Source organism: Trichogramma pretiosum, unplaced genomic scaffold (assembly GCF_000599845.2).
Source record: "Trichogramma pretiosum strain Unisexual culture from Peru unplaced genomic scaffold, Tpre_2.0 scaffold58, whole genome shotgun sequence".
NCBI classification, from domain to species: domain Eukaryota; kingdom Metazoa; phylum Arthropoda; class Insecta; order Hymenoptera; family Trichogrammatidae; genus Trichogramma; species Trichogramma pretiosum.
In genome coordinates this window covers 805395-831282 of record NW_019641630.1, presented here as the reverse complement: position 1 = coordinate 831282, position 25888 = coordinate 805395, and the positions used below count along the sequence as shown (strand labels likewise).

The 25888-nt window shown below is 33.4% G+C and overlaps 6 protein-coding genes across 7 annotated transcripts; 3 read left to right on the top strand and 3 right to left on the bottom strand.

The window, feature by feature from the left end:
* Nucleotides 1–276: 276 nt before the first annotated feature.
* Nucleotides 277–3998, bottom strand: LOC106652870 (methylcrotonoyl-CoA carboxylase subunit alpha, mitochondrial). The gene is made up of 9 exons (XM_014372026.1): nucleotides 3834–3998; nucleotides 2912–2981; nucleotides 2451–2835; nucleotides 2056–2390; nucleotides 1537–1833; nucleotides 1258–1467; nucleotides 719–1204; nucleotides 454–639; nucleotides 277–395 (listed from the first exon to the last, which is right to left on the bottom strand). The coding sequence occupies exons 1-9, from the start codon at nucleotides 3869–3871 to the stop codon at nucleotides 288–290; spliced, it is 2115 nt and encodes a 704-aa protein (XP_014227512.1). The 5' UTR covers nucleotides 3872–3998; the 3' UTR covers nucleotides 277–287.
* Nucleotides 3999–4814: 816 nt separating this feature from the next.
* Nucleotides 4815–7114, bottom strand: LOC106652897 (39S ribosomal protein L34, mitochondrial). Its single transcript, XM_014372063.2, has 2 exons — nucleotides 6728–7114; nucleotides 4815–5025 (listed from the first exon to the last, which is right to left on the bottom strand). The coding sequence occupies exons 1-2, from the start codon at nucleotides 6760–6762 to the stop codon at nucleotides 4845–4847; spliced, it is 216 nt and encodes a 71-aa protein (XP_014227549.1). The 5' UTR covers nucleotides 6763–7114; the 3' UTR covers nucleotides 4815–4844.
* An 82-nt stretch (nucleotides 7115–7196) lies between these two features.
* LOC106652892 (28S ribosomal protein S28, mitochondrial) lies at nucleotides 7197–7998 on the top strand. The gene is made up of 3 exons (XM_014372058.2): nucleotides 7197–7503; nucleotides 7567–7688; nucleotides 7756–7998. Exons 1-3 carry the CDS (start codon nucleotides 7303–7305, stop codon nucleotides 7904–7906), a joined length of 474 nt encoding a protein of 157 aa, XP_014227544.1. The 5' UTR covers nucleotides 7197–7302; the 3' UTR covers nucleotides 7907–7998.
* A 963-nt stretch (nucleotides 7999–8961) lies between these two features.
* Nucleotides 8962–12154, bottom strand: LOC106652866 (cysteine and histidine-rich protein 1 homolog). Its single transcript, XM_014372021.2, has 6 exons — nucleotides 11286–12154; nucleotides 10085–10323; nucleotides 9806–10017; nucleotides 9553–9713; nucleotides 9276–9478; nucleotides 8962–9201 (listed from the first exon to the last, which is right to left on the bottom strand). The coding sequence occupies exons 1-6, from the start codon at nucleotides 11652–11654 to the stop codon at nucleotides 9174–9176; spliced, it is 1212 nt and encodes a 403-aa protein (XP_014227507.1). The 5' UTR covers nucleotides 11655–12154; the 3' UTR covers nucleotides 8962–9173.
* Nucleotides 12155–14615: 2461 nt separating this feature from the next.
* Nucleotides 14616–21538, top strand: LOC106652783 (protocadherin Fat 4). 2 transcript variants are annotated; one of them, XM_023459219.1, is made up of 18 exons: nucleotides 14616–14884; nucleotides 17352–17465; nucleotides 17559–17845; nucleotides 17946–18038; nucleotides 18361–18468; nucleotides 18627–18728; nucleotides 18799–18924; nucleotides 18996–19190; nucleotides 19261–19348; nucleotides 19414–19532; nucleotides 19607–19753; nucleotides 19828–19942; nucleotides 20017–20086; nucleotides 20158–20268; nucleotides 20448–20621; nucleotides 20785–20999; nucleotides 21078–21349; nucleotides 21426–21538. In XM_023459219.1, the coding sequence occupies exons 2-18, from the start codon at nucleotides 17399–17401 to the stop codon at nucleotides 21513–21515; spliced, it is 2379 nt and encodes a 792-aa protein (XP_023314987.1). In that variant the 5' UTR covers nucleotides 14616–14884; nucleotides 17352–17398; the 3' UTR covers nucleotides 21516–21538. The 2 variants fall into 2 exon arrangements, with proteins under 2 accessions (XP_023314987.1, XP_014227409.1); XM_014371923.2 differs by having other exon boundaries at nucleotides 20782–20999.
* A 1829-nt stretch (nucleotides 21539–23367) lies between these two features.
* LOC106652785 lies at nucleotides 23368–25807 on the top strand. The gene is given in 3 exon segments (XM_023459224.1): nucleotides 23368–23929; nucleotides 24647–24751; nucleotides 24834–25807. Coding segments are annotated over 3 exon segments (756 nt in total). The 5' UTR covers nucleotides 23368–23793; the 3' UTR covers nucleotides 25349–25807.
* Nucleotides 25808–25888: the final 81 nt, after the last annotated feature.

Below are 25888 nucleotides of genomic sequence, written 5' to 3'. Positions count from 1 at the left end.
ATTTCGCAGACTTTCGAAGTTCATAAACGTTGATCGATGGACCCGTACTCATTCGCTCGAATTCATTGCTCACGACAACGTGATCGATTCACTGAATACAGTTACTGCTAGTTTGAACAATATACGCACAAATATATACCACCAAACATCCAGCCAACATTTTTAACAGGAAAATAATTAACAGAATTCATTTTAACCAAATATTTTATAAAAAGAGTATTGAATCATTTCATCACAAGAAATAACATAATCGCAAAGTCTTCTTCTTCACTCGCATACATTCATCCTCAAACTTCATCTTCGAATTTGACTAGAACTTTATTTTTATCAACTTTTTCACCAGTTTCACAGCATATTTCTTGAATCGTCCCTGAAGTATCAGCCTTGATGATGTGCTAGAAATCATAACATTTTTAGATATCTTTCGCATCGATCATTCATGTTCTATCTTACCTCCATTTTCATGGCAACTATTGATACCAGTGGATCGCCAATTTGAAATTTATTGCCTTTCTTTATAAACAATTTTTCAACGATACCCGGCATCGGACTCACAGCGGCACCCCGCGACGAAGCCGTCTGACTATTTGATTCATTTAGAAATTCAGGTTGAAGAAGATTGAAGTGCCATTGGCTGTCCTGAATAAAAAAAATGCAAGCGTATAGCAGTATATCTACAAAAATGTAAACGTGTTTGTATATTTGGTTTTAAGCTCACATCCATAAATAGAAATACATCATTTTTCATTTTGACTATTCTCGATTTTTTGAATTTTCCGTCAATAAATGATCTCAATTCTAATATGTTATCCATTTTTTTCAAATCACCAGTCACAGATCTCCATGATCCTGATTCGTTCAATCTGATGGAATACCCTTCCGGTTCAGTATATTTTACGTCTACGATAAATTTTTTTCCTTTCATTTCCAAGCATATTCTACGATTCAAGGTATGGTTTAGCCTGAATGCTGTTTCAGTACGGAATGGATTAAGACGGTCGTTCGAAGAATCGAATCCTTCTGTTTCGTCGCTCAATATTAAACTAAGAGCCGCTTCAACCACGACGGATTCAGGAATTGGATTTTCCACAAATAGAGATTCGTGATTTTCCTCGATAAATCCAGTGTGAACTTCGCCGTTGCTGAATTTAGAATGAGAACAAATGCGTCGAATGAATTCGGTGTTCGTCTCTAAGCCTACAACCTATACAACATCGAATTGAAATAGGAATAATTTTAAATGAAAAATTAACTTACATTAAATTCCGAAAGTTTGATTTTCATCATATTCAAAGCTTCAGCTCTGTTTTTGCCCCAAACAACTAATTTAGCAATTAATGGGTCATAATGTACGGATACTTCGTCGAACTGCCTGACGCCAGTTTCCACTCTCGTATTTTCATCGCATAACGGTGGGGCTAAGTGTTTAATTTTTCCAGGACACGGTAAAAATCCTTCTTGAGGATTCTGAAAAACAATCGAAGTTATTTCACTTCAAAAATGTTTTTACGTAATTTTTTACACTTTGTATCTTACTTCGGCGTAGATGCGAGCTTCAAAAGCGTGACCTCGTAAATTGATATCTTCTTGTTTTACGGGTAACGTTTCACCAGCGGCCACTCTTATCTGCCATTCAACTAGATCTGTACTGGTTATTGCTTCGGTAATTGGATGCTCTACTTGCAGACGCGTATTCATTTCCATAAAATAAAAGTCTTTTGAGTGTCTATCCATGATAAATTCCACTGTACCAGCTCCGACATAATTTACGGCTTTTGCTGCCTTGACGGCAGCGGCACCGAGAATTTTTCGATTTTCTTCAGATATTCCAGGCTGTAAATATAAATTTCTACAATTTTCCACGAAAAATTTTTTATTTTCTTGTCAAGCAAAAACTTGAACTCATTTTTTGAGAGGTCTACTGAATATTTTTAAAAAAAATTATGTCAGGGTTTACAGAAAATATTAAGTGATAATCTTACTAGAATCTATTCTATTTATATATCAATTAATCTAATGTAAAAAAAGCTGACTGTCATTAGTTTATTTATTTACCGCTGGAGCTTCTTCAATAATTTTTTGATGCCTTCTTTGAACAGAACAATCTCTCTCAAATAAATGAACAACATTTCCATAAGTATCACCAAAAACTTGAACTTCAACATGTCTGGGTTCTGCTATGTATTTTTCTAAGAGTACCAACGAATCACCAAAGGCTTTCTGAGATTCAGTTCTGGCTGATTCAAGCGATTGAAAAAAATCCTCTTCTGTTTGTGAAATTCTCATTCCCTTACCACCACCACCACAAACAGCTTTGATCATTAGAGGAAAACCGATTTTTTGAGCCTCCTTTAATAAATTACTATCCGACTGATCATGACCGTGGTAACCTTTGAAAATAGTACATTAGCGAAAAATATTTAAGAAAATTATAGTAACTTTTAGTATACCTTCGATTACTGGAACTCCCGCTGCGACCATTATTGATTTTGCCTTATTTTTTATTCCCATGTCTCTGATCGCTTGTACCGGTGGGCCGATAAAAATAATTTTTTGCTCATTGCAAAATTCAGCGAAATTCGCATTTTCCGATAAGAATCCATAGCCGGGATGAATGGCGTGACATCCGGATTTTTTTGCAATCTCTATTATTTTATCCTGTTTCAAGTAACTTTGACTCGAAGGAGCAGGTCCCACTCGATACGCTTCATCGGCAAGTTCAACGTGCATCGATTTTTTATCTGCATCGCTGTAAACTGCGACCGTTTTAATGCCAAGCTTTTTTGCCGTTTTCAAAATACGGCATGCTATCTCACCCCTATTTGCGATTAAAAGCTAAAATTTAAAAAAAGCCTAGGGATTATTTTATAATTTTTGGTTGTTGAAAAATTGAAAAGTATATCGTTTTTACCTTGTTTATTTCTTTAACAGAATTAGTACTAGCACTAGAAAAATTATACCTCAAATATTTCGAAGTAGATCTGTAAAAAATAGTCGTAAAATGTACTTATTATTTCCTATAAATCAACTGGTCCAAGAATAGTATATTGATGCCCCAGGTTGGGAAAAACAAAAAGGTGAAAAAGCTTATCAAGATCTGAGACATGATGTTACCCATATTTCGTACCAGATTTTGAAAAAGATCTTACTCAGAATCTTGCTAAAAATCGCTCTATCTAATGGACATAGGAACTTATACAAATCTGGTCTGGTTTATTTTAAACTTATCAAATGTAGAGCATATTGAATTTTCGGTATTTTTAATAATACGATTTTTCTTGATAGTACAAGTATTTAGGAATACTATAAAATTTTGAAAATGTAAAATTCAATCCCCTTATTATATCTGGCTTTCGAATTATGTCGGCATGAAAGTTTTTTCCCAATCTAACCTAAAGTATCATATAGTTTGTCGCTACTCTTGATGCTACTTTAAAGCTTCCGTAAGAAAAAAAATTGCAAAATGATTTATCAATAGATCCGTGAATGAAAATATTATTTTTTATCCGAATTGTTAATATCATCAAAAATTTTGGTAATAAATTTGACGATAGAGTACGTAAAATATTGAATTTTACCGTAAAAACCATGCGGCTTATTTAAATATATCGTATGTTTTTGTCGTGTGAATAGAAACAACAATGTTTGTAAATTAATAGAAAAATTTTTGAAAAAATACTTCTGTACGCACTCAAAAAACAGAAAAAAAACAAATTAAAGAGAGTGAAAAAATTAAATAAAAATTAATTATGGGATACTGCGTTGCTTTTGCATGTAATTTTGTATTACAGCTTTAATTATAGATGTAAATTATAACAAGCATGGTCACTTACTTATTATCTATTAATAAAAAACGTTGTAATTTATACATATTGTAGTATGAATTCGGTAGATAACTGATGTAAAAATTTAGTGTTTGAGAAAAACATTGAATGATGTATAAGTATATAAATTGATGCTTGCCGAGTATCTCCAGTGACAAATAAATGTTAGCTTATCAGAACCATGACGTAACAAAATGTAAATACAATTTCAGTAAACTCTTCACTCGTTATATGCTAAATTGTAGCAGAAGATTCATTCATTTAGTAAATTATAACAATTATGTGGCGAAAAAAAGTTTTCTTTCACTTCGTTTCTTCGCATAACGTTTTCAATGAAATATTTTTAGAAAGTAGCAACTCAGTTTGCAGTAAAGTACGCACATAGATAATGCAAATACATACAAATGTTGAAATTATTTGTACACGTGTATAATTATGGAATCGATAATTTAAAATTTTTAGTCTGCTTATCCTTACTTAAATTTTTTAATTTCAAAGAACATCCGTTATTTTTTTCAAGTTCCCGAAAATTTTGAACTCATTTATGTAAGAAAGATATTGCAATACGTTCGATGTCTTTTTTGTATCTTGCCTCATTGATAAAGCGTACTTGCTAAACACATATCTTATGTACTTTTTGGAAAAAATTTTTCATTTAAAAAGTTACTTTGTTAATGATGTTTATTAGGTATAGATTTGTTCCGGTTTGATTCTGCAATCGTAAGAAACCCTTAAAAGGGGCTCTGCCCATACCGTATAATGTTCTATTATTATTATTGCTGTTAATAAGTATTGCAATGCCGAGAGGCGGCCCGTACTACACATGATTTAAAATGTGATCAGTTACAAATTAAAATCGAACGAATGGAATTTATCAACAGCGTGTAACAGCACATCAACTTTCAGGTTTCCAGATACTAAAAATACCGTCCAAAATTATAACCAAAGTTATATAATAAGTGGGTCGGGATTTAAAAATGACAATAAATATAAGTAATAAACATTTTTATTTAAATTAAGCTAATGTCCAAGACAATGACGACCTTTAAGAATTTTTCTCATGAGAATTTTTCGACCGTCAGGTGTAGCCAATCGTGTAAAATATCCTTGGTGGACTACTCGTTTTACCTCTCTCGGTCTTGGAAAAGCGTACTTCATTCTTGTGCGCAGTATAAGATGATTCCAAACCAAATTGGTGAACCTAGAATTTTTTTTAAAATCAATCAAAACGTTCACTATTAAAATTTCTATACAAGCGGTATATTCAATATATAAAAATAAAATTATGGTTTGAATTACTCTATGAACAAATATATTGGGATTTAAAACGATAACATCACACTCCTAACTTTAAATTCGAAACTATGAAAGTATTCATTTCAAGCAGAAAAGTGTGAGTCGGTCAATACGGTAATAAGTAAAAAATGTAAATATAGCGTATAGGGGTCCGCCTCTATGTTTAACATACGCGATAATAAGAATAGTACATGAACAGGCATAAACGTCGCCCCTACTTCGCTGTGTCGACGACTAAATGAATTTCGCAGTTTGTCGTACCAAATTTTTTTTTAATTATAATTAAAAAAGGTATAATTCCAGCATGACATGGTTATTGATACAGTCATATCAAATACAAATAATAATTTTTTATTAAACTACGTTATTTATTTCGAAAATTTTTTATTTAAATATTAATTCTAATTTTTTTCAAGTGTTTTAGCAATTTCCACCATGAAGATCGTGATTTATGTCTGTAATTCTCAAAAATTGAATTCTCTAACAATTTTTTTTAATAATAAAAAGAGCTACAGTTACAAATAATATTAAAGAAATTATTTTCCAAGCCCTCCCTAGAAATAATTTTTAGTATTTAATCCATAAAAACAAAGCAAACCATAAAAAGTCAATTGAATAATCTATATTTACTAGCTTTATTTATAATATTTTATCTGAATTTAATTTTCTTTTTACACAACATTGCATTCATGTGCAAGGTATTTAACCATCATTAAATCAAATGATATAACAATGATTAATTTATCACTCAAGCTTTTAAATGACTTAATATGTATCTAAAAATTATCTAAAACTTGAATTTTAAATAACTTTTCTAAGTTCAAAATTTTTTCTGTATTAAATACATTATTTTTAATTATTGTTTTCATTGCTTGAAAAAACTATATTCTTTAAATGCGGCCTTATTCATAAGAAAGTATAATATTTTAGCTTTTATAATTTAGAGATTTTAAAACAACATTTGAAAACTCGTATAAGACATAATATGCACTTAAATCTAAAAGTATTGTGTCGCATAAGCTTGATATTGACTGTACTAGATATTTTTTAGAATGAATTTCCAAGTTCATCAAATTTATTTTAATTTAATTGAAGATAACTCAAAAATTTGGTAAATTTATGCATGATTCAATAACAGTAGATTGAAAGCAAACACATTTATTTCTAGAAAAATGACTACCGATTTGTTTATGCATTAAATCCATTCAACGCTAACTTTAGAAGAATTGATTGAAAACTTGATTATGAAACAAATAAAATTATCCATCCAGCAGCTATTATATCTTTAGGCATTATTCAATTACCTATTAAGCTTGTTTCAAATTTAACACACACTAAAGATATTTATCAGAATCCATTGTTTTGTTTCTGAATTCTAAATAATACAAAAATACCTGAATGTCAAAACAAATGTGTGCTTTAAATGAATAGCTTTTGCTCTACTGATATGAATTGACTTCAATTTTAAACAATTTACTTCATTTTAACCATAGTTTTTCATCAAGTTTATAGATTTACTTTTGTTTCTATAGAACTATTTTTGTCCCATTGAGGTCAATTTTCATGGTTTGAATTAAATATTTGTAATAAGTATAAATTTTACTTACGAGCTTTGCGTAATGGGTTTCAATAAAGAATTCATCTTATGTAAACTATGATAAACTACAAAATGTGTCAAAATGTTATGTTGAACAATAAAAATGACTCCGGTATTATAAATGTTAAAGGAACATTTACACAATATTCTAACCAAAGCAGAATTGACAGATAAAACTTTTACTGTTGTCTGCTAGAAACAGATGTAGACATCTATCACCCCCTGACGGCGAATTTTTAATAGACAATTAAAAAAATACAATATATTTTTATTTTTTATTCGGATACTCTGATGATCTGACTCAAAATTATTATGAAAAAATAAAACTTCATCGACTTTTAAATTTTTATACTATCAATAAGAAATTCGCACCGGCTTCGGTACGGTGTTTTCAAATCGTCACGAAGTGGTCACTTTACAGAACAGTCTGCATGGCATGGCTTTATCGTTTTTGTCATATCTGAATCTTCTGCTTCGTGCTGATTCGATCATAACAAGTTTTCGTAACAATAATCATTGAATTATAGAAAGTCAACTTGAAAGTATTTAAATAAAACTGGCAGAAGCATTTGAATAAAACGAAAAATGCATAATATACTATCACGTCGTGTGATTAATCATGTTTTGCAATCGAGATCTAAACTAAGATTTTCTGCATCACTTGGTACTCAAACTCCAAGAGCTTTAGAACAACAAAGTAATCAGAACCAAAGTAATGAGTTGATTAATACTAAAACTTCTAAGCCATCGTTTTCTAGTTTACTTCGACATAGTAACTTAATTCATGTGAGTTTTTTCAAATCACACAACTACAGAAAAATATTGATAGTAATCATATTTTGATTTTAGTTAGGAGATCCTGAAAATATGATTGTTGTTGGACAAATTTTTGAAGTTGTTAACAATGATTTATATATTGATTTTGGTTGGAAGTTTCATTGTATATGTTCAAAGCCAGTAAAAAATAACAGGTAAACAATTTTACAAAGGTATTAATATTTTTGTGTGACTTTTCATATTTGTTTTAAAATTTTTTAGTGAATACGTGAGAGGTGCAAAAGTAAAGCTAAAGGTCAAAAGTCTAGAACTGTCCACAAAATTTCTTGGAGCAACCACAGATGTAACGTTACTAGAGGCAGATTGTGTATTGATGGGTCTAATATCATCACCAAAAAAAGTTACTGCATAATGAATAGTTGATAATTTATAATCAAAAAAAACTGTTAGTACTGTTAATACTTTTTGATAAAGGTAAAACGATAAAGTTGAAAATTTAATGTATGTGAATTACGACTTAATATGTTATTTATTAATTGCAAATGCATTAACTTACTTTTTTTAAACAAAATACTGGTAATTAAGTACGTTTAATTTTCATGACCTATTCCCTTATTAAATAAAATAATATTGTTTCAAGTATAATTGGGTAAAGGCTTCGAAATATTCAAATAATACTTCAAGATCACGTTCTCTCAAATCTATTAAATCAATGTAAAGAAAGTAATAACATATTATTGGTAGGCAATTAATTTAATTAAAGGTAAGATATTATCATTTTTTGGTTGTTTATTAAATTTCTTTAATCATACATCATCAGTTTAAAAGAAATAAAATTAAATGACATTAACTGGCAAACTCATGATTTGTTGAACCAAAAATTGATATATATTTTAATTTCAAGTTTTACTTGATGTCCTAAGAAATAAAATATTAGTTTTCATTTGAACTTTTTTTATATGAAGGATTTAATTTATATAAAAATTGAGTTATATTAGTTTCTATCATTTTTACTGCATTTTAAAATTAATATTTCATGTCAACTTGGTACATATTAACAGATTATTTTGAAGAAAGACAAATTGAACACATAATATTTACAAGATGCTTAATCATCATTTTGTCCAAATTAAGAAAATATTTTCAAAATGAAAACTGTATGCAAGAAAATCAACAAAACTAATATGTAAGGAATAAGTTATTAAAGCATTTTTAATTCTTGCATGACATCTGCAGAATATTTAAAAAAATTTTTTAATTTTTTTTACCAGTATTGTAAAAAAAATCAAAAATATGAATGTGCAAGATTATTTTAAATTCATTTACATTGTTTCTACAAATCATGCTCATACTCATATTTAAACTTGCAAATTTTTTAATTGAACTCATATATTGTTACAATTTTGTGATTTTTTCTGAGTAACTATATTTTATATTGCTAAATTCATTGACAATTCAAAATTTATTAATTTATTTCGTTACTATAGTATAATATAATTTAGTACAGAATAAATAATTTCATCCACATATGTGCACCACATCATATCAATTATACATTGATACATATTTGATATTTTTCTTCATAAGTATCTTGAAGCATACAGTTTTTGTCTTGCATCTGAGAAACATGACATGAAGATTTTCAGTCAAGTGAACTCGAAACAACATTCAGTGGCGCTTTACTTTGAAGCCAAGAACATGATAAGTCTGTCGAATGTAATAAATAAAAACATTTAACACAATCCATGAATTATATTTAAAAATTATTACTTAGAACTTACCGAAAATTTATAGCTTTAGCGGCTAATAATCTGTTGCATTCAGCTGTATCAGGCAATGGTAAGGGCATATATGGACTTTCATTGTCTTGGTCTGTAAAATCATATCTGTGAATTCGTGGTTGTACTTTCATGTCACCAAACGGTCCTTTTAAGATGAGGTAATGCATGGGTAGAGGACAAGTAGTTTTAGTTTTCAAAATTAGCTAAAAATAATAAATTAAATTTGTAATTAAAAATAAATAATGAAGATATTTCAAAATATTAATGTTATAAAAACCTGATAAGTCATATCACGTTCAGCACTCTGAGTTGGATCTCGTTGACTGTTATTGATTCTTGCAGTAACAACCCACTGATTGTTAAAAGCTGTGAAACGAGAAGTTTCATAAAATAGCTTGTGTACAAACTCATCTGTTCGATATGGTTTCATCTGCAAATCTATAAACAAAAATCATTAAAGTAATATAAAATAAAAATCTATGCTAAATTCAGTTGTTTTAGCTACAATAACAAATTTACTTGTATTTTACCATTAAAAGTTATTTTTTCGTATGATAGAAGTTCAAAGACATTATCGAAAAGTTTTCGTTCTTCTAAACTTTTAGCATCTATGTCACGCAAAGCATCCATCACATCTGCTCCCGTACGATGCGGATGAACACAATGTTCCTCATGTTCTGGTCTTTCATGATTAGGTCCTCGCCATGGACAGCCAATTCTGCTGAATTTACAACTTGATATCCTAAAATCATAAAATTGTGTGTTGAAGAAAAATGAACAAAATTTGTGACAAAATCAAGCTGCCATACCTTTCTTCACACAGGGTTTCTTCATGTCGCTCTAACGAATTTCTTGGAAATTCCTTTGTACAATACTGACATTCTGCTGGCAACTCTGAAACAGCTTTTTCAACAGCAAGATTCCGAGATGCTGATGTTTTACTTATTTCAATTCTACAATTGGGACATGTAGCCAGCTCATCACGAAGTCTAGCATCAGCTAGAACATGAGTGAAACACCCAGCGCACATCAAATGTCCATTGGTACACTGCAAATATCAAAGTAACAATGATCAAATGTTTATTTGTAAAGGCCAATCTAAAAAAATTATTACAAAGAGTTATTAATTGCATCAAATTAATTTGATGCCATTGATCAACTTAGAACAGAGCCCCGTGATCCATCTAAAATCACTTCTGGCTTTTTTATCAGCATAAAATGACGTTGTAATGAAAAATAATAGCATAGATTGTATGTATAGAACTAGGATGATCAATTAACAGGATTGAAGAATACACAACTTATCAATTATATTTTTATTTTATTTTAAATCATTTTTAGTTTTACATAAAAATAACATAAAAATAAAATTTAGCGTTGTAAATATGAACTTATCATTCATGTCAACTGGAACCCTGTATAAAGTAAAATAATTGTGATATTTGGTAACGAGCCTCATAGTTGTAAATATAGTCTGAAAAAATTTTTATAACGACTTTGTTGAAAATTTATCTAAATGTAAAAAAAAAAAGTACGTAGCCAACGACTTGGGAATAAATTTCTATGATAAAAATGAACATTTATTGATATTGAATGGTATGTCATATTACATTTACGGGTTACGACACAAGCGCCATTGTTATTATATCATTTTGAACATGAAAACAAAACTTTTCCCCTGACGTGCTGTCAAAATAATGGACTTTTTGTGTTGACGTTTCTTTCGAAACGTCGATCGAGTTACGAAACAAAATGAAATGGTTTTGAACGCTTGTATCGACGACGCGCAGCTTTTCCACGTTTTTTTCATTCGTGCCTAGATGTAATTATTGCAAGTTAGTAATATAAAATAGGATTAGGAGCAAAAGCGTACGCACGAGGCGAAAACTGCGCAGAAGCTAATAACTGACTGCTAATCGGAGTAGCGCAATGGAATTATGATCAATCGAAAACAAACAAATAATCGTATCATTTAATGAAAACTAAAAATGATTTGGCATTGAGAATTACCTGATAGACAGCTGCTCGGGGTAAATCGAAGCACACGACGCAGCAGAGTATGCCGCCGAGCCTGTGCTCCAGCTTCTGCTCGGACTTGCTCAGCTCGCCGAAGCTCGCCGCCGCGGAGGAGCCCTCCTGATCGGAGGCGCACTGGCCGCCGATCAGCTTGCGATGCTTCCTCTGGGGCTCGAGGAACTCCTCGGATTTGTCGGGCTCGTTGGGGGCTGCTACGGTCGCCGCGCTGGCCTGATGCTGCTGGGTGCTGCCGGACTCGGTGCTGGTGGTGGTGGTGTTGGTGGCGGCCGTGGCGACGACGGGCACCACGTTCACCGCTCCGCCAGCGCTCGACGAGGCGGCCTCGCTGCTCGACTCCGCCATGCTCCCTCCTGCTCCTCGGCAACGTCGACGGCGGCGTCGACGACGATGACGACGAACCCGACGGAGCCGACGACAAACTTGTCTGTCGCTGATTTTGAAGATTGTGACGGTTGTCGCTGCTTCGCAGAAGCGCTATATAAGAGTTCGATCTACGGGGGCGCGCAGTTCCTGCGGACGCTGCTCAGCTGTGTGGCTGCGTATATAATCCCTAGCCCTTGACTCCTTCGATCATGTACTACGCGTACACAAGGACACACACACACACACACGGGCGCGTGTTTACGTGCACAGCAAAAGTAACGACATATCTCGGATGCGACTCGTAGTAACTCGGATGTACCAGAGACAGAGAGCGAAAGCTCGCAGAATTATTCGCCAAAACAAAACCAACACAGTGCAGCAGTCGGAGAGTATAGGGCTATTTCTATAATGCACTTTGCTCGAAGTGGACACTGTGTGACGACCGTGTACATACGAGATATATACTGCGCTCGCTTTGCTCGTTTATGTATATATAATGCGAAACTTTGAGGAGCTATAATGCGCGTGCGCTTGCACGATATATATAGTCAGCCAAGTGCGAACTGCAATTCTGCAAATTTGCACATTTGTATATATGTGGGTAGTAGTCCGCAGGTTTGCGCTCTGCAGTACGCGCGCTCGCTTGTGGTGCGGATCGCTGTAATGCAATGTATGGCCGATTCTTTATAGAGAAATCTACTGGGTCAAAATTATTCCGTGGGCTAAAATTGTTGATTTTCATTGTAATCGGTGCATCCTGTATTCTGCAGTAATATTTTTAACCCTTTTGCAAAGTAAAAACGAACTAATTTTTGGGCACTAGCGAAAAATTCACGTTGCGATCGTTTGAAGTAACTGACTCAACGATATTATCGAATGCGAAAATATTCAAACTTTTCGAATAATATTTGTGCAATTAAGTAAATTAGAACTTTTAATTGCTCAAAACTATTTAATAAAATAACTCTAAAAGTTTTTTTTGACGTCACTGAATTTCATTTTAATGTACTGTTACATAGTTTCATGAAAAAATTTTTTTTCAAAAACCTCTAGCGCACACGATAATTTGTTATACTGGTCGAATCAAAATGATCTTTTTATTACTAAAAACTAGAATCTTTCGAATTTTAATAAGTAAAATTAATAAATTATAATTTTAAAAAAAGATATACTTTTTTATCGTATAGTTTACAGCACCAAGATCATACTTGGCACTTTATGGTAAAGAGTAGTTTAGGGTCGGAGGAGGACTTTCAGGGTCGTGCATAATGAGGGACCCTTATGAAATTTAATAAGGTCTTTTTATATGATGACTGAATAAGTAAAAGGTATAATATCTGCGGTTCATTATTTTTCCAAAATATCGTAATGTAAAATCTGTGTTGAATGAGTACATTTTATAGAAAAATCTTCGATGAGACTCGATAAACAGAATTAAAAAATCAGGAATATAATTTTCGACGAAAAAATTGACAATTTTTTAACCGATAGGGTAATATACCGGCCCTGGATCCACTGATAATAATCAGGTTGACTCTGTGATTCGTTTTTTCATATTTGATATTACACAAGATCTTATGCACAATCTTAAGTAAGATTCAGTACGAAGGATACTGTCTCATCCCAGTTGAAAAAATTGCGTGGATTTCTACGTGGATTATTCATGAAGATTCCATTTGTATTCTGTGTGGAAAGTATATGGATTTCATGTGGAAAATGCATAGATTCCATAGGGGAATCTGTGGGGATCATTTTTGTAAAAATCCGCCAAGATTTTTCGATTGTTCTTTGAAAACGGATTCGTGCGTGAAATTTAGTTTTTAAGAGATGACCGAAAAATCTACATGGATAATCCACGCAGAAATCTACGCAATTTTTTTCAACTGGGATTTTATATATTAACTGTAGAAGATTAAACGAGTGATTCCCAATCGATCGATTCGCATACGATCTTACATACGATCTTACAAGATGACCCAGACGAATTTACGCTAGTGTCACGCTAAAAAGCGTCAACTGATGAGAGATCGCGTTTTCCTTTTTTTTTTTACAAAACAAACCAACGCACGCGAATAGAACAGTTCGGAAAAATAACGGCCGCAACGACCCAGTTCTCGCGCACTATTAGGACTTCGGCAATTTGGATATAAAGGGATACAATCGGAGCGAAGATATCCACCCGAGGAGTGTACTGTGCGGTGTACGCGTACGTAAAAAGTCATATCTAAAGTCCACTTGTTATTTTTTTTAAGAAAAATATTCATTAAAAATATCGGAAAACTTTTGAAATTTTATATTTTCATTTTGGTTCGGTATCTTTTCGGAGTATGAAAATTGAATAAATGTTTTGCATTTGCTTAAATATTACTCATTTACAGTTACTAGGTAAATATTTATCAGACCCAATTCATCGGTTATTCGCTAATAATCGCGACACGTGACTGCTCGACTCGCTTCATAGACGACCCATAAAAAAAAAGCTCGTTCCTCGTCGTTAACACGGAAAAATCGGATCGATTAATTTCTAAAACTCATTTGCGCAGAACTACCTGTGTTTGTACTGTGCGAAGGGATAGCGTGAATGAGCGTAAGATAATAAAGTCGACGTATATACATGTATGTATATAATAATATGAAATCCCTCCCAGCGCATGGGCATGCATGCGTGTGTAAAGCACGTAATGTCTGGCAAACACCTGCCGCAGCTCGGCTCGCTTCCCAGTGAATAGGTAGGTAGGCTGCTGCTGGTTATTTTGTATCCCCTACTCGTCAATGTATCTCCATCGGTTTCCTTTTGTTCCCCCATTCTTTTGCACTATAGAGAGAGAGAGAGAGAACTCGGCGCGTCGTCTATATACACACTAACACACACACTTGCTAACTTTGTGCCTCGCCAAGTTTTCATTTCTCTCTTGTCTGCCCACAGTATATATTATTCGTTGCTCTCGCTGTCACGCATCGCGTCGGTGAAACGAACGGGGCACCATACACACATACGTACCAATTTATATAATCCGCTAATTTGGCTGCAATTTTTTTTTTTTTCATAAGCAACTTCATAATGTAATAATTCGGGCCCGAAAAAAAACATTGTAACCGATGTCTCCTGCGGATTCGTGTGTGTAATCGGTGAAGTGTAAATGACAGGATTTACCGCGCGAGAGCTTATCACTCGATCGTTTTATCATGAATCAAGGGAGCTGAAACAGGTAAGAAATCCAAAATTTCTAGTTTTTCGATTCGAAAGTGTAGTAAAATTGAAAAGATCCATCCGATTTGTGTACGATCCGAGTGCGAAATTTGATTCGAACGGATTTATCCGAGAGTGTTGTATAGTGCATTCGAATAACGCGCGAACTACTTGACCGTAATATATATATTCCCACGGTTCAAGTACGAATTTTCTTTTATCAATCTCGATCCTGACTGCGCAGTTTTCATTTTCTTTCGACTTTTCTTGAATATTCACAGAGAAAAAATAAATTAAACATACATTATACCATGTTAAAATTGATAAATTGATAATCTGCATTTAAATATCACTCGGTATTTATTGTACAATAAAATTTCCATAATTTTTATCAAGTGCATGAAAAATGATATTTATAAAAGAGTCTCTCGGTGCATTTCACTTGCACGGCGTATATATATACCTGCGCGCCTGCTGTATATTTGTATTTAGTTCTTATGGCGAGTAAGGTTTCGCAGTTGCATCGAGTGTGCGTCCAAGCGTAATAGGCCCACCACTGGGTACCGTCTTCCCATCAAGACGGTGCTGATTCACGCTTGACGTCCGGTCCGAAATCAAGGAAAAAAATGGTATTATATTATGAAGCGCTTCGTGAGAATCTCCTTGCAGATTTAAACCTTTTCTCTCTCTCTTAGTTTATATATTGGCGATGGGCAGTTGTCGTGCCTACTTATTTTTCTTTTTTTTTTTTTTTTTGTTCTACTATTTATTATTAACGCTTTTGTATGACAAAAGTTTGCCTTTTTTGAAATGAATCGAAGCTACATCTGACCACAGGAGTAACGTGAATAAAATTGTATTATTTCTTATGTATATGGACAATTCTCGCAAAAAATTCATTTTTTCCGTTAAACTTAAAATTACCGAGATTCGCATTTTTAATTGAACAATGCGTACATTAAAATTTAATTAAAGCAAAATTTTGATTAATAAGATGTGTCAAATAAAAAGTTGAATTAAGTTTATCGGTTTGTTACAATTTCTTAACTTATTTAGAATTGATTTATACATTTTACATTTATTTTAAAAAGCCGATTCAGCTAGATGGTAACTATGCTAAACGTAGCTCAGCCGTATCCTCCCTACTTTTTCTCGTGTTTGTGTATTTCTCTATAACGCGATAGCTCGAGAGCTGCTCTTTCAATCGGTCTGAAATTTTTTAGGATGTGCTGATAGAACGATGAGACGGATTAATTTTTTATGAGGCAATTTTCAATGCTTTTGATTTTCCGAGTGTGAATTAACATATTTTTATTTATACTTGTCACACCTTACAAAAGACGTATTAAATTGTATATTTACGTACATTTTTGTTATTTTTGTGCAAATATTATATGTTTGTACAAATACAATGTTACCTTAGTTATATTCAATTAAAAAATAGTAAAAGCGAAACGAAATGTTTGCTGACGCATTTTTATTGTATGCTTATATGTACATGGACGATTCTCCGTTAAATCGAATGGTCCAAATTTTATTCGATATTTTTTCTTTTGCTTTTTCATACCTAATTTTCAAAGTCTCAGCCCAAGCAAATTCGAGAATATTATTGATTTTTGCTAAAATTAAAAAAGTTACTGACCCCATCTCAAGCGACTTCGGAAAAAATGTTCGATTTTCACCGTAATTCGTTCGATTATCAAGAAAAAAATGGAAATAAAGTTGCCGAGTGATCTTAGCTGTTATGCAAAGCAACCTATAATGATAGTTCACGATGCGAGGATCGTACGTAGTAATGCGTTTCATCTATGGCATTGCAGCGTTATGGTTTGCGCTCAAGCGTAGCGAGTGCGATATATGCATGTCGCGACGCTAGAAAATATTATACGACTCCCGCGCCAGCCTATGCATGAAGAATTTGTTGACACGCATTACAATTGAGCCCTAAACAATAAAGACGTGATATTAGTTGCTATACTTATCAGCGTTGTCTTTTAATTTGTTATACAAAAAAAACCTGAAAAATACTCGATTTAAGTATAGCCGTATTTGTCTAAGTTCAATTAAGTTACAGTTTTAATTTAATTTAATTTGAACTGAAACCCCCAATAGATTATCCATATAAGAAGGTAGACTTTACGTGGATTTTCTTGGATTCATTTCGGATCCCTGCGTGTTAATCTAGCTATTTACTTTGAAACGGGGTTAAAAAATCGCCTCTTCAATCAATAAATACCGTAGCTTATAACTCATAATGAAAATTCAATATTATTTAAAAAAAAAAATAAATTTTGCTAAAAAATTTCAAGTCTTTTATTGTAAAGATCGGTTAGACATTCTCATATGAGTGGTAAAAATTTCGAGGAGATCAAAATTTATTTTAGCATACCTCAGTAATTTTTAATTCAACAATCTCTTTTTATTATCAAATACTAAAATAAATAAAAACGATTGCAAATAAGTATTTAGTATTTTCCAATGAACAGATGATCATCGTAATGCTGAGAGACTTTAATGGAGACTTTGGATTGACATGAAGAACATAATTTTCATCATTTTACTCGCACTAAGTTCACAACTTCACTGGACGTCAGGACAATGTAAGTCTGATCAAGAATATTTAGTAACGCAAAACCGAGGATTGAACAGATGGATAAATTAAAGTTTAAACTATTTTTTTCCCCTCCGAGCAGTGATTCGAGACACAAGGTGCTTTTTGGAAAATGGAGCGACGGCGGCTCACCTCTTCGTGTCCGAGGATATGAAGGTCGGCGAGATCGTCGGTCCTCTGGCTGTTCTCGGCGATCCCGGCCCCAAAGGCGACATCGAGCTGCGACTCAAAGAGTTCGACAGTCCCGTGGTGTTTTCGCCCTATTCTCGAAATCTCACCCTCGCGAGGCCCCTCGACAAGGAAGGTATCGACGGACCCGCCAGTGTTTACGTTAATGTCATATGCGAACGCAAACAGACTCTCGATCCCGTAAATTTTCATCTTTATTCTATCCTGATAATCTTTTATTATCGAACTTGCATTCAAATTTGATTATAATTATTTACGATGGTTCTTTTTTCAATTAAAGGGCTTCATTATTCCTGTGAACATACGAGTAACCGATGCTAACGACAATGCGCCTCAGTTCATCAATGCTCCATACGTTCTCAACATATCTGAGGTACATGTAAATTTTATGTTACTCCTTAAAATATATAAATTCCTTGAAAAAAGTTATTTGATTTGATGATATATGAATATTTACCTATTTTAATTCAAAATTATTCAGAATTTTTTTTATTATTTAACAAGTGCTTGAAAAAGGTACAAAAGTTTAAAAAAGTATAAAAATTGAAATTGATCGCTCATTGAATCTTGGAATAATTTATCGTCAATTTACACACTTTTGAATAAATTTTATAAATTTTATAACGATCAAAACAAACTAACGAAGTGAGAATAAGATTAAAATATAAATTGAAGCAATCGCATTATGTTGTTAGGTCACGGTCGTTGGCACCAGAGTTCTTCAAGGCGTCAGAGCAATCGACGCCGATCAACCGGGACCTTACTCGACAGTACAATATAGTATCCTCGATGGGCCCCATTCGGTGCGTGAAAAATTGTGTTTCATTGTATCATATTTTTTTCCACATCGGTATCCGAGTGAAAATATAATTCAACATCCTTCCCATATACACCACAATATCATTATTCTACTTTTTAATTTTTTTAATAACATTAGTATTAACGTGTTTTGTCTGTTTAGGATTTTTTCATTTTTGCAAACGCACTAGAAGGTACACTAGTATTAAGAAAACCACTGGATTACGAAACTCTGAGTAATTTTTCCGTTGGGATAAAAGCCCAGGTTAGTGAGAGAAAATCTTGTATTAGCATATATCCACAACGATTATACATAATTGGGATTTATCATTCAGGACCAGGGAAATCCACCACAGTCTTCCACCACAGTCCTCTACGTGAACGTGATCGACGCGGACGATCAAAATCCTGTGTTCCTCAATGATCAGTACCGCATCAGTGTTCCGTTACACATAAAAACCGTACGTTCGATTTCGTATATCCGATTTGTATCACTTTCTAAAAATATACAATCATATCGTACGACTTTCAGAGAAAAATCCTCCGAGTGGATCCTGCTCCCATCAAAGCCGTGGATCAGGACGTCGGTATCGGTTCGCCCGTGAGATATTCCATTCAAGGGGGTATTTTACCATTTCTCACGCTGAATCCGGAAACCGCCGATATTGTCATAAATCGACCTTTGCAAGATCACGAACTCATTTCAGGAGCTACGCTTGTGATAAAGGTGCGATTGATCGATTTCTGAGACGCGAAACAGGATATCTAGAATCAGATTTTTTAAATATTCTTTCCAGGCTACTCAGATCGACAACTCCGATCGTTACACCCTGGCTACCGTCGTCGTAACTCGCGAAGGAAGCGAAGATGATATTTTGACGAACGGTAATATCACTTTTTATCGTTGCATCTTTATGTTTTATCTTAATAAACGCAAAAACTTAATACAGGTTTTATAGAGGGCCGAATACCCGTGAGATTCGTATTGAAAGACTACCACGCGAGTATTCCTGAGAATACTCCATCTGGAAGTATTATTCTCACGACGGGTGTTAATAAAATTGATCCAGTGAGTGATTATTATTCTTTTCGATTATTTTCCAATAATTAATTTTTCATGACGATACTGTTATTATCCATCAGAATCTGAAATTCTGGTTAGCTGGAGCCGACGAAGACATGGAACGATTTGCCATAACAAATTCTGGAGAATTGATCCTGAAAGGAACCTTAGATTACGAACGGCGAATTCAACATAGTTTTCTAGTTCACGTTACGGATAAACATAATGTAAGAATCGTTTACAATTAATATTGAAAGTTAATAAAAAGTTTGGAAAATGACATTGGTGAAAAATTTTCTAGAACGACACTGCCAGGGTTAATGTTTCCATTGAAGATGTCAACGAGTGGGAACCTAGATTTCGTCATCCAAGATACGAATTTCACGCAAGAACTTTAAGAGAAGGATCGATAGTTGGTAAGTTTTTTTGAACCTTCGGTAAATAAATGCAGTTAAATTAAATATTTATTCATCAAAATACTGTGAAATAGGGAGGCTCGAAGCTGCTGATGGCGACAGAGGAGATCGGGTTTTTTTAACTTTGAGAGGACCCGATGCTCGGTACGACATTTTAATTTTTCTTTTAACATTATTTACCTCTAAATATGAAATAATGTGACTATTCTTTGCAGCTCTTTTGAAATTCGTGACAACGGAGAATTGATATTGAGATCGGTGGAACCGTTAAATGGTACCATAGCTCGTTTGGTCGCGATTGCCTCAGATACTGGAAAACCTACTAGGTATTTATGTTGATAGCTACTATATTCGAAATCGTTTTCTGACTTTTTTACCGAATGTTTTTTAACGTAAAGCTACGCTACCATCTCTGATGAATAAAAAAAAATCGCTTTGAAAGATTTAAAAAATCTTTCAGTATCATTCTCATGTGCAATTAATTTATAAATGAATTTTCCGATAGATCAACTATGATACCTGTGATAGTTCATTTACCAAATACCGGAACCATCCTTGAGGCGGCTCGGACTGCTCCAACTTGGCTTGGGAGTAGTGTATTACTGGTGGCTGTATTCGGCGCCGTACTCGGTCTTCTTGGAGTAGTTATATTGATTCTTATATTATATATTTACAAACAGTAAGGACATTTTCATTCATAATATTAATGGCATCTTCATAATTCGTATTCGTACTTCACTCAAGAGCTTCTTATTACCTTGAAACAATTTTGAACTTATTTTTTCAAACATGGTCCTTTTTTATTAATAAAAATTCTGCTATTGATTTATTAATTTCAGCAGACGACCGAAAGGCGAGGGATCGGTAAATTCGGCGGCCCTCGGTTGTAAAGAAAAATCTCCGGTTCCTTCGGCCCTGAATCCAACGCCGCAGATACTCGGGGCCAGCATTTTACGCGACACTCTGGAAGTAACTCAGGAACATCATTTCGAGTCTCACGACATCGATAATCCTGTCTTTGGGGATGACAGCGACAGTTACAACGCAACCAGAAGAAGTAAATTCATTTATCATCAATAGCGATTGTAATTCTAGATCTAAAAACATTGAAGAATTATTTCCTCTTGCTTCGCAGCGAATAGGCAAATTTTATTTTATCCAAGGCACAAGATAGCACCCGCGTCCGAGCCGCCGGCTCTGTCGGCCACGTCCAACATACCGAACGTCGGCGGCCTCGTGCAGAACATGAACGACCTGAGCGCCCGCAACAATCTCAACAACGTCGAGTCGGCCTCTCAGAGCTCGTCCACCTTCTCGGGCGATCCGCCGGACTCGTTGGCGCCCACCTGGCCCGAGGAGTACGTGTCGAGGCGAGTGAAGAAGCTCTCCTGGAACGACGACGACAGAGTAAATATATTACAATGTCAAATTTTGGAATAAAGTCGTTGTTGATCGATCGATTTTTCAAACATTTTTTTTGCAGACCGCGAGCAACGAGAACGCCGCGACCGAGACTCGAGCCGCGCCTTACGAATCCAACGAGGAACATCTCAATTTAACCGTTTACTTTTGAGCTTCCACACGAGAAATTGAATGCGATTTCTCGATACTGTACAAATATGTTTTGATTATATTTTTCAGTAAAATACATTGTTTTCTTTTTTTTTACTTAAACTTTGTATAATTAAATAATAAGAAAATATAATTTTCCACTACAATGATTGCGTTTTTTTAATGTTACATGCGTTTTAGCATAATAACAGCTCATAAATATGGATTAGCTTTTTTCAGAACTTCATCGCCTAGGACATTTTATCACTTTCCAAATGCGGTCGTAGGGATAATTATCGACGTTTTGGAGAAATTTACGTGAGCCATGTAGTTCAAATAGCCCATAAAGTACTGTGACATTCTAAAAAATTTAAGAAAAACATAAATAGACAAAAAACGTGAGAAAAAATGATCTTTTTTAGATAAATGTTAACAGTTCAACAAGTAATGAGGACTTTTCAATTTTGAAAACGATATTAGGTGTATAGAATATTCTATCCGAAAAAGTATAGCAAATAATAAGTGAAAAAGACAGAAGTACAAAAAATAATTAAAAAATTTCATAGCATTATAATTTTTCTCATATTATTTATACTTGAGCATTAATTTTAAGATGAGAAAGCAAATTTAATACTCCAATTAATGAAAAAAATCAAAAAATTGCCATAATAAACAATTTATGAGCACATTTAAACTCTCGTGCACTTTCAAGAATCTCCCCAAGCCTAGAGTATCCCGCGATTTCCCTATTTGAAAACATCTGATTTTCGACAAATGTATTATAAAAAAAAACAAAATTAATATAATGTAAATTACCATTGCTCGATAAAATTTATGCATGGTCACAGATTTTCACTATTTTTATTGATACTATAAATTTCAAAGGAAATATAGGATTAACGAATGTACAACATAAGAAAAACAAATCTGTTTTAGTCAATTTTTCTCAAATTATAATTATTTCATTTACCTATATGTACCTGAAATTCCGGTGTCCTGTAATTATTTACAATGTAATTCAAAATAGAATTGAATCCGTTTTGAGTATGCATTTTTAATACTTTTTCCATTGTTTAGACCAATAATTTAACTTTACAACAAGTTGTTTGTACTCAGAAAAACATACTTCAATGCACTTTTTCCGGTAACGATTTTTGTCAGTGTCCATAAAAACGTAAATTAATAATTATAAATTGTAATTTTAACTCTGAGTTTCTGTAGATGTACGAAGAAAACCCACTTATTTGGAATATTTTTATTCAAAAATCACTGCAAATTACTGCAATTAGTTCAGTACTCGTTTTTCGGGTCCGCAGCGGTGACGATGATACAACCTATATATATATAAAGATGTTAAAAAGAGTAGAGTGTAGAGAGAAAGAGAGAACAGGAGAAAGTGCCCCAGAAACTAATAAGTGTAGGTAAAAGAATATTTCTGAGGTCAACATTTCATTCAATATTATGTTTCGTGTGTGCACGCGACGAGTCAAGTCGTGTTACAAGTGTTGATTAGTTTTTATCAAATCTTTTCATCTCTACATGAGTAAGTTTTTCTTCAATTTTACTTAACTTAATACTTAGTTTCTACATTATAAACAACAAGTATGCTTCAACATATGTTCGTGAAATGTCCATCAAATCAATAATTCTTTCATTGCAATATAATTCGATATTAATAATTTACTGTAAATGGTACATTAAAACATCATTTGTTTATTATAATAAGAAAGTATAATACAGTAATGAATTTTTTTACATAATTTTTTTTACACAATTGCTATTGTTGATATAACTCTTTTACAATTTCTTTCGTGCGAAGATAAAAATCGCAAAAATACTAATTGGAGAACATAGCGATTTCGTAAGGACTTAATTTATAAAAAGATAATTACAAATAAAAAAGGTGTGTTGTTTTGGAGAATTTGAAGTAAACTATTAAAACATTGTCTGAGTTTAAAAAAAATTTGCTCATCAATTTTCATATTTTGTCGTTTGAAAGAAACTCGAACAATTACCAAAAATTTTTCCATTCCAGGACTATTGTGAGAAATGAAGGGAAAATTGTTTATTTTACTACTTTGTGCAGCTGCTTTGGCGAACAATAACAATGGTAAACAAAATGAGCATAATGCTCAAAACTTATCAATGTTGTGGGAAAAAAAATTCAATAAAATACTGTATGTGAATTTCCTTTTGTAGCTTTACAAATTGCAAAGAGAGAAACGTCTACCGATGTCAATACAGAAGTGTGCGATAACAAAGCTATCGGTCCTTGGAGCGAAATTTTAGAAGAATGGATAATGTCTAATGGCAGTTCGAGGGGATCGCGAGAAATCAAACTTGGCGATTCAACGCTGAGAATTACGAATCCGAACAAAGTGCATCCATCGCAAAATGGCAACAAACAAGTTTCTGAAACGGATCTCTATTTATTGGGTAAATTTATTTCGCAATTTTTCCTTGCTGCAGCTCATTGCCCGCTGAAATTTTCATTACGCCCGTACACTTATTTTAAGAAGGTTCAACGTTCAATTAATGACTTAGAATTTAATCAAATTAATATATTTAGTAACGCGAGTCTTCAAAATGTTAATTATTCCTTTATTATGCAAAGAATTCAAGACTAAGTGCGTACAAGCGCTCACGATATTCGCAATATTTGCTCGAAGATCAATTTAAACATGGTAAACGGCGCCCGCGCGTCATACACAATGCTGCGGTAATAGTGGGTTTTCTTGCCGATGTGATGTAATATGTTAATTTCGTCACACCCTGTGCCGTCAACAAACAAAACCAACTTTCTAAATATTTTAAATCAAAATAACGTTCAAGAACTATAATTCGCGTAAGGAAAAATTTTAATCCGTTGAAAACTAAAATTAGTTGTATGATTTGTTAACGTAATTTTTGATATTCGCGATACTTTGTTGCGCAATGAAGATAAGTATTTATGATCGAGTATTTCTAAAATTTAAGTTTATCTGAAGATTTAAGCATCAGTTATAATTTACAGCATTTATTTACATTGAAATTAAAAATGTGTAATTGAGTATTACTTAGACTTTAATACTTAACATTTTTTCAATTCATACGGGGATGTTCTTTTGTCTCTATTTCTTTAAAATTGAAGTTGATTTATTCTTTATTTTGCAGGATCAATAGAAAAATTAGTTTATAAAATGGACTTTTTGGAAAAACGAGTGAAAAGAACAGAGGAATTGTTATATTATGTGATATCTGGAAACAACAAAGCCAAGCGTAACTACTCTTTTAATCCTTGATAACACGATCCCACGAGTATCAAAATTCAATCAAAATCAATTGTTTTATAATTTTCTAGAACCGTGTGCCAAAAATTTCACTCGAGTCGGTCAATTCTGCTACCACATGAGCAATCGCGAATACGATTGGAAGTCATCGGCGAGCCTGTGCCGAGCGATGGGCGGCAATCTGGTCGAGTTCGAATCCATCGAGGAGAATCAGGACGTCGTGGCGATGCTGCAGAGCGACAAGAAAATCCGAAAAAGCTACTGGACCGGCGGTCTGAACCCGGGTCTTCTGTGGATTTGGGCGGCGAGCGCCAGACCCGTGCATCACGACACCAAGCAGAATGTCATCGGCGACGGAAGGTAAAATCTTAAGACGTGTTAAACATCGATTTTAAAACCGGTCGAATCATTGTTTTACTTTCTATACAGATGCCTGAAACTCGAGTACGAACCATCGTCGAGAACATACATGTACCGGGGTGAAGACTGCAGCCAGAAGCACAGATTTATCTGCGAATTATCGAACGATGACGAATCGGTGAACAAAATCGAGCGCATAGCTAAGGATATATTGGTAGATAGTTAATTGCAACATCGAAGATAATCATTGTAAAAATACATCTCGTTATCGACTGTTAAAAGAACCATACTCATCAGAATTACAAATAAATCATTATTAAATGTATCACATATCGATTTATGCATATCCTTTTATCGCTCGCTGATAACTGAGCCAAAAATCACGTTCGACTATGCTACAAAAAAGGCCGTTACCATAGCAACTGAAGTATAGTTACTTCACTTCTTCTTTTAGCGCTACATCTATCACTTGTACTTCATTTATTAATTTGAAGTTTATGAATTCAATCACATCATTTATAAAAATTTCAAACATAATGGAAAGTACTGAAAATGTTCATACTTGAAACGTTAATACCCTTATGCTTCACCTCCGATGCAAATAAAGTTATCATTTGTGCATAAAAATTTCGTAAAAATAGTCACTATATTTAAATTAAAAAATATTTCATTAAAATCTTGAAATAATGTTAATTTTATGCAATTATTTTTTTGAGAACATAAAATATTAATATAATTTTTTTTTATGTATTTATATATCTGTGTA

What these genes read in the sequence shown, in the direction of transcription:
- LOC106652870 (XM_014372026.1), bottom strand. Translation starts at nt 3,871, where the DNA reads ATGTATAAATTACAACGTTTTTTATTAATAGATAATAA. An exon ending in TTATTGAAGAAGCTCCAGCG is followed by an intron (nt 1,834 to 2,055) that starts GTAAATAAATAA and finishes TTATATTTACAG; the next exon opens with CCTGGAATATCTGAAGAAAA. An exon ending in TCAAACTTTCGGAATTTAAT is followed by an intron (nt 1,205 to 1,257) that starts GTAAGTTAATTT and finishes GATGTTGTATAG; the next exon opens with GTTGTAGGCTTAGAGACGAA.
- LOC106652897 (XM_014372063.2), bottom strand. Translation starts at nt 6,762, where the DNA reads ATGAATTCTTTATTGAAACCCATTACGCAAAGCTC. An exon ending in AAACCCATTACGCAAAGCTC is followed by an intron (nt 5,026 to 6,727) that starts GTAAGTAAAATT and finishes AAAAAATTCTAG; the next exon opens with GTTCACCAATTTGGTTTGGA.
- LOC106652892 (XM_014372058.2), top strand. Translation starts at nt 7,303, where the DNA reads ATGCATAATATACTATCACGTCGTGTGATTAATCATGTTTTGCAATCG. An exon ending in GACATAGTAACTTAATTCAT is followed by an intron (nt 7,504 to 7,566) that starts GTGAGTTTTTTC and finishes TTTTGATTTTAG; the next exon opens with TTAGGAGATCCTGAAAATAT. An exon ending in AAGCCAGTAAAAAATAACAG is followed by an intron (nt 7,689 to 7,755) that starts GTAAACAATTTT and finishes AAAATTTTTTAG; the next exon opens with TGAATACGTGAGAGGTGCAA.
- LOC106652866 (XM_014372021.2), bottom strand. Translation starts at nt 11,654, where the DNA reads ATGGCGGAGTCGAGCAGCGAGGCCGCCTCGTCGAGCGCTGGCGGAGCG. An exon ending in CGAAAAAATAACTTTTAATG is followed by an intron (nt 9,714 to 9,805) that starts GTAAAATACAAG and finishes TTTTGTTTATAG; the next exon opens with ATTTGCAGATGAAACCATAT. An exon ending in GCTAAAGCTATAAATTTTCG is followed by an intron (nt 9,202 to 9,275) that starts GTAAGTTCTAAG and finishes TACATTCGACAG; the next exon opens with ACTTATCATGTTCTTGGCTT.
- LOC106652783 (XM_014371923.2), top strand. Translation starts at nt 17,399, where the DNA reads ATGAAGAACATAATTTTCATCATTTTACTCGCACTAAGTTCACAACTT. An exon ending in ACGTTCTCAACATATCTGAG is followed by an intron (nt 18,039 to 18,360) that starts GTACATGTAAAT and finishes TTATGTTGTTAG; the next exon opens with GTCACGGTCGTTGGCACCAG. An exon ending in ACGTTACGGATAAACATAAT is followed by an intron (nt 19,754 to 19,827) that starts GTAAGAATCGTT and finishes AAAATTTTCTAG; the next exon opens with AACGACACTGCCAGGGTTAA.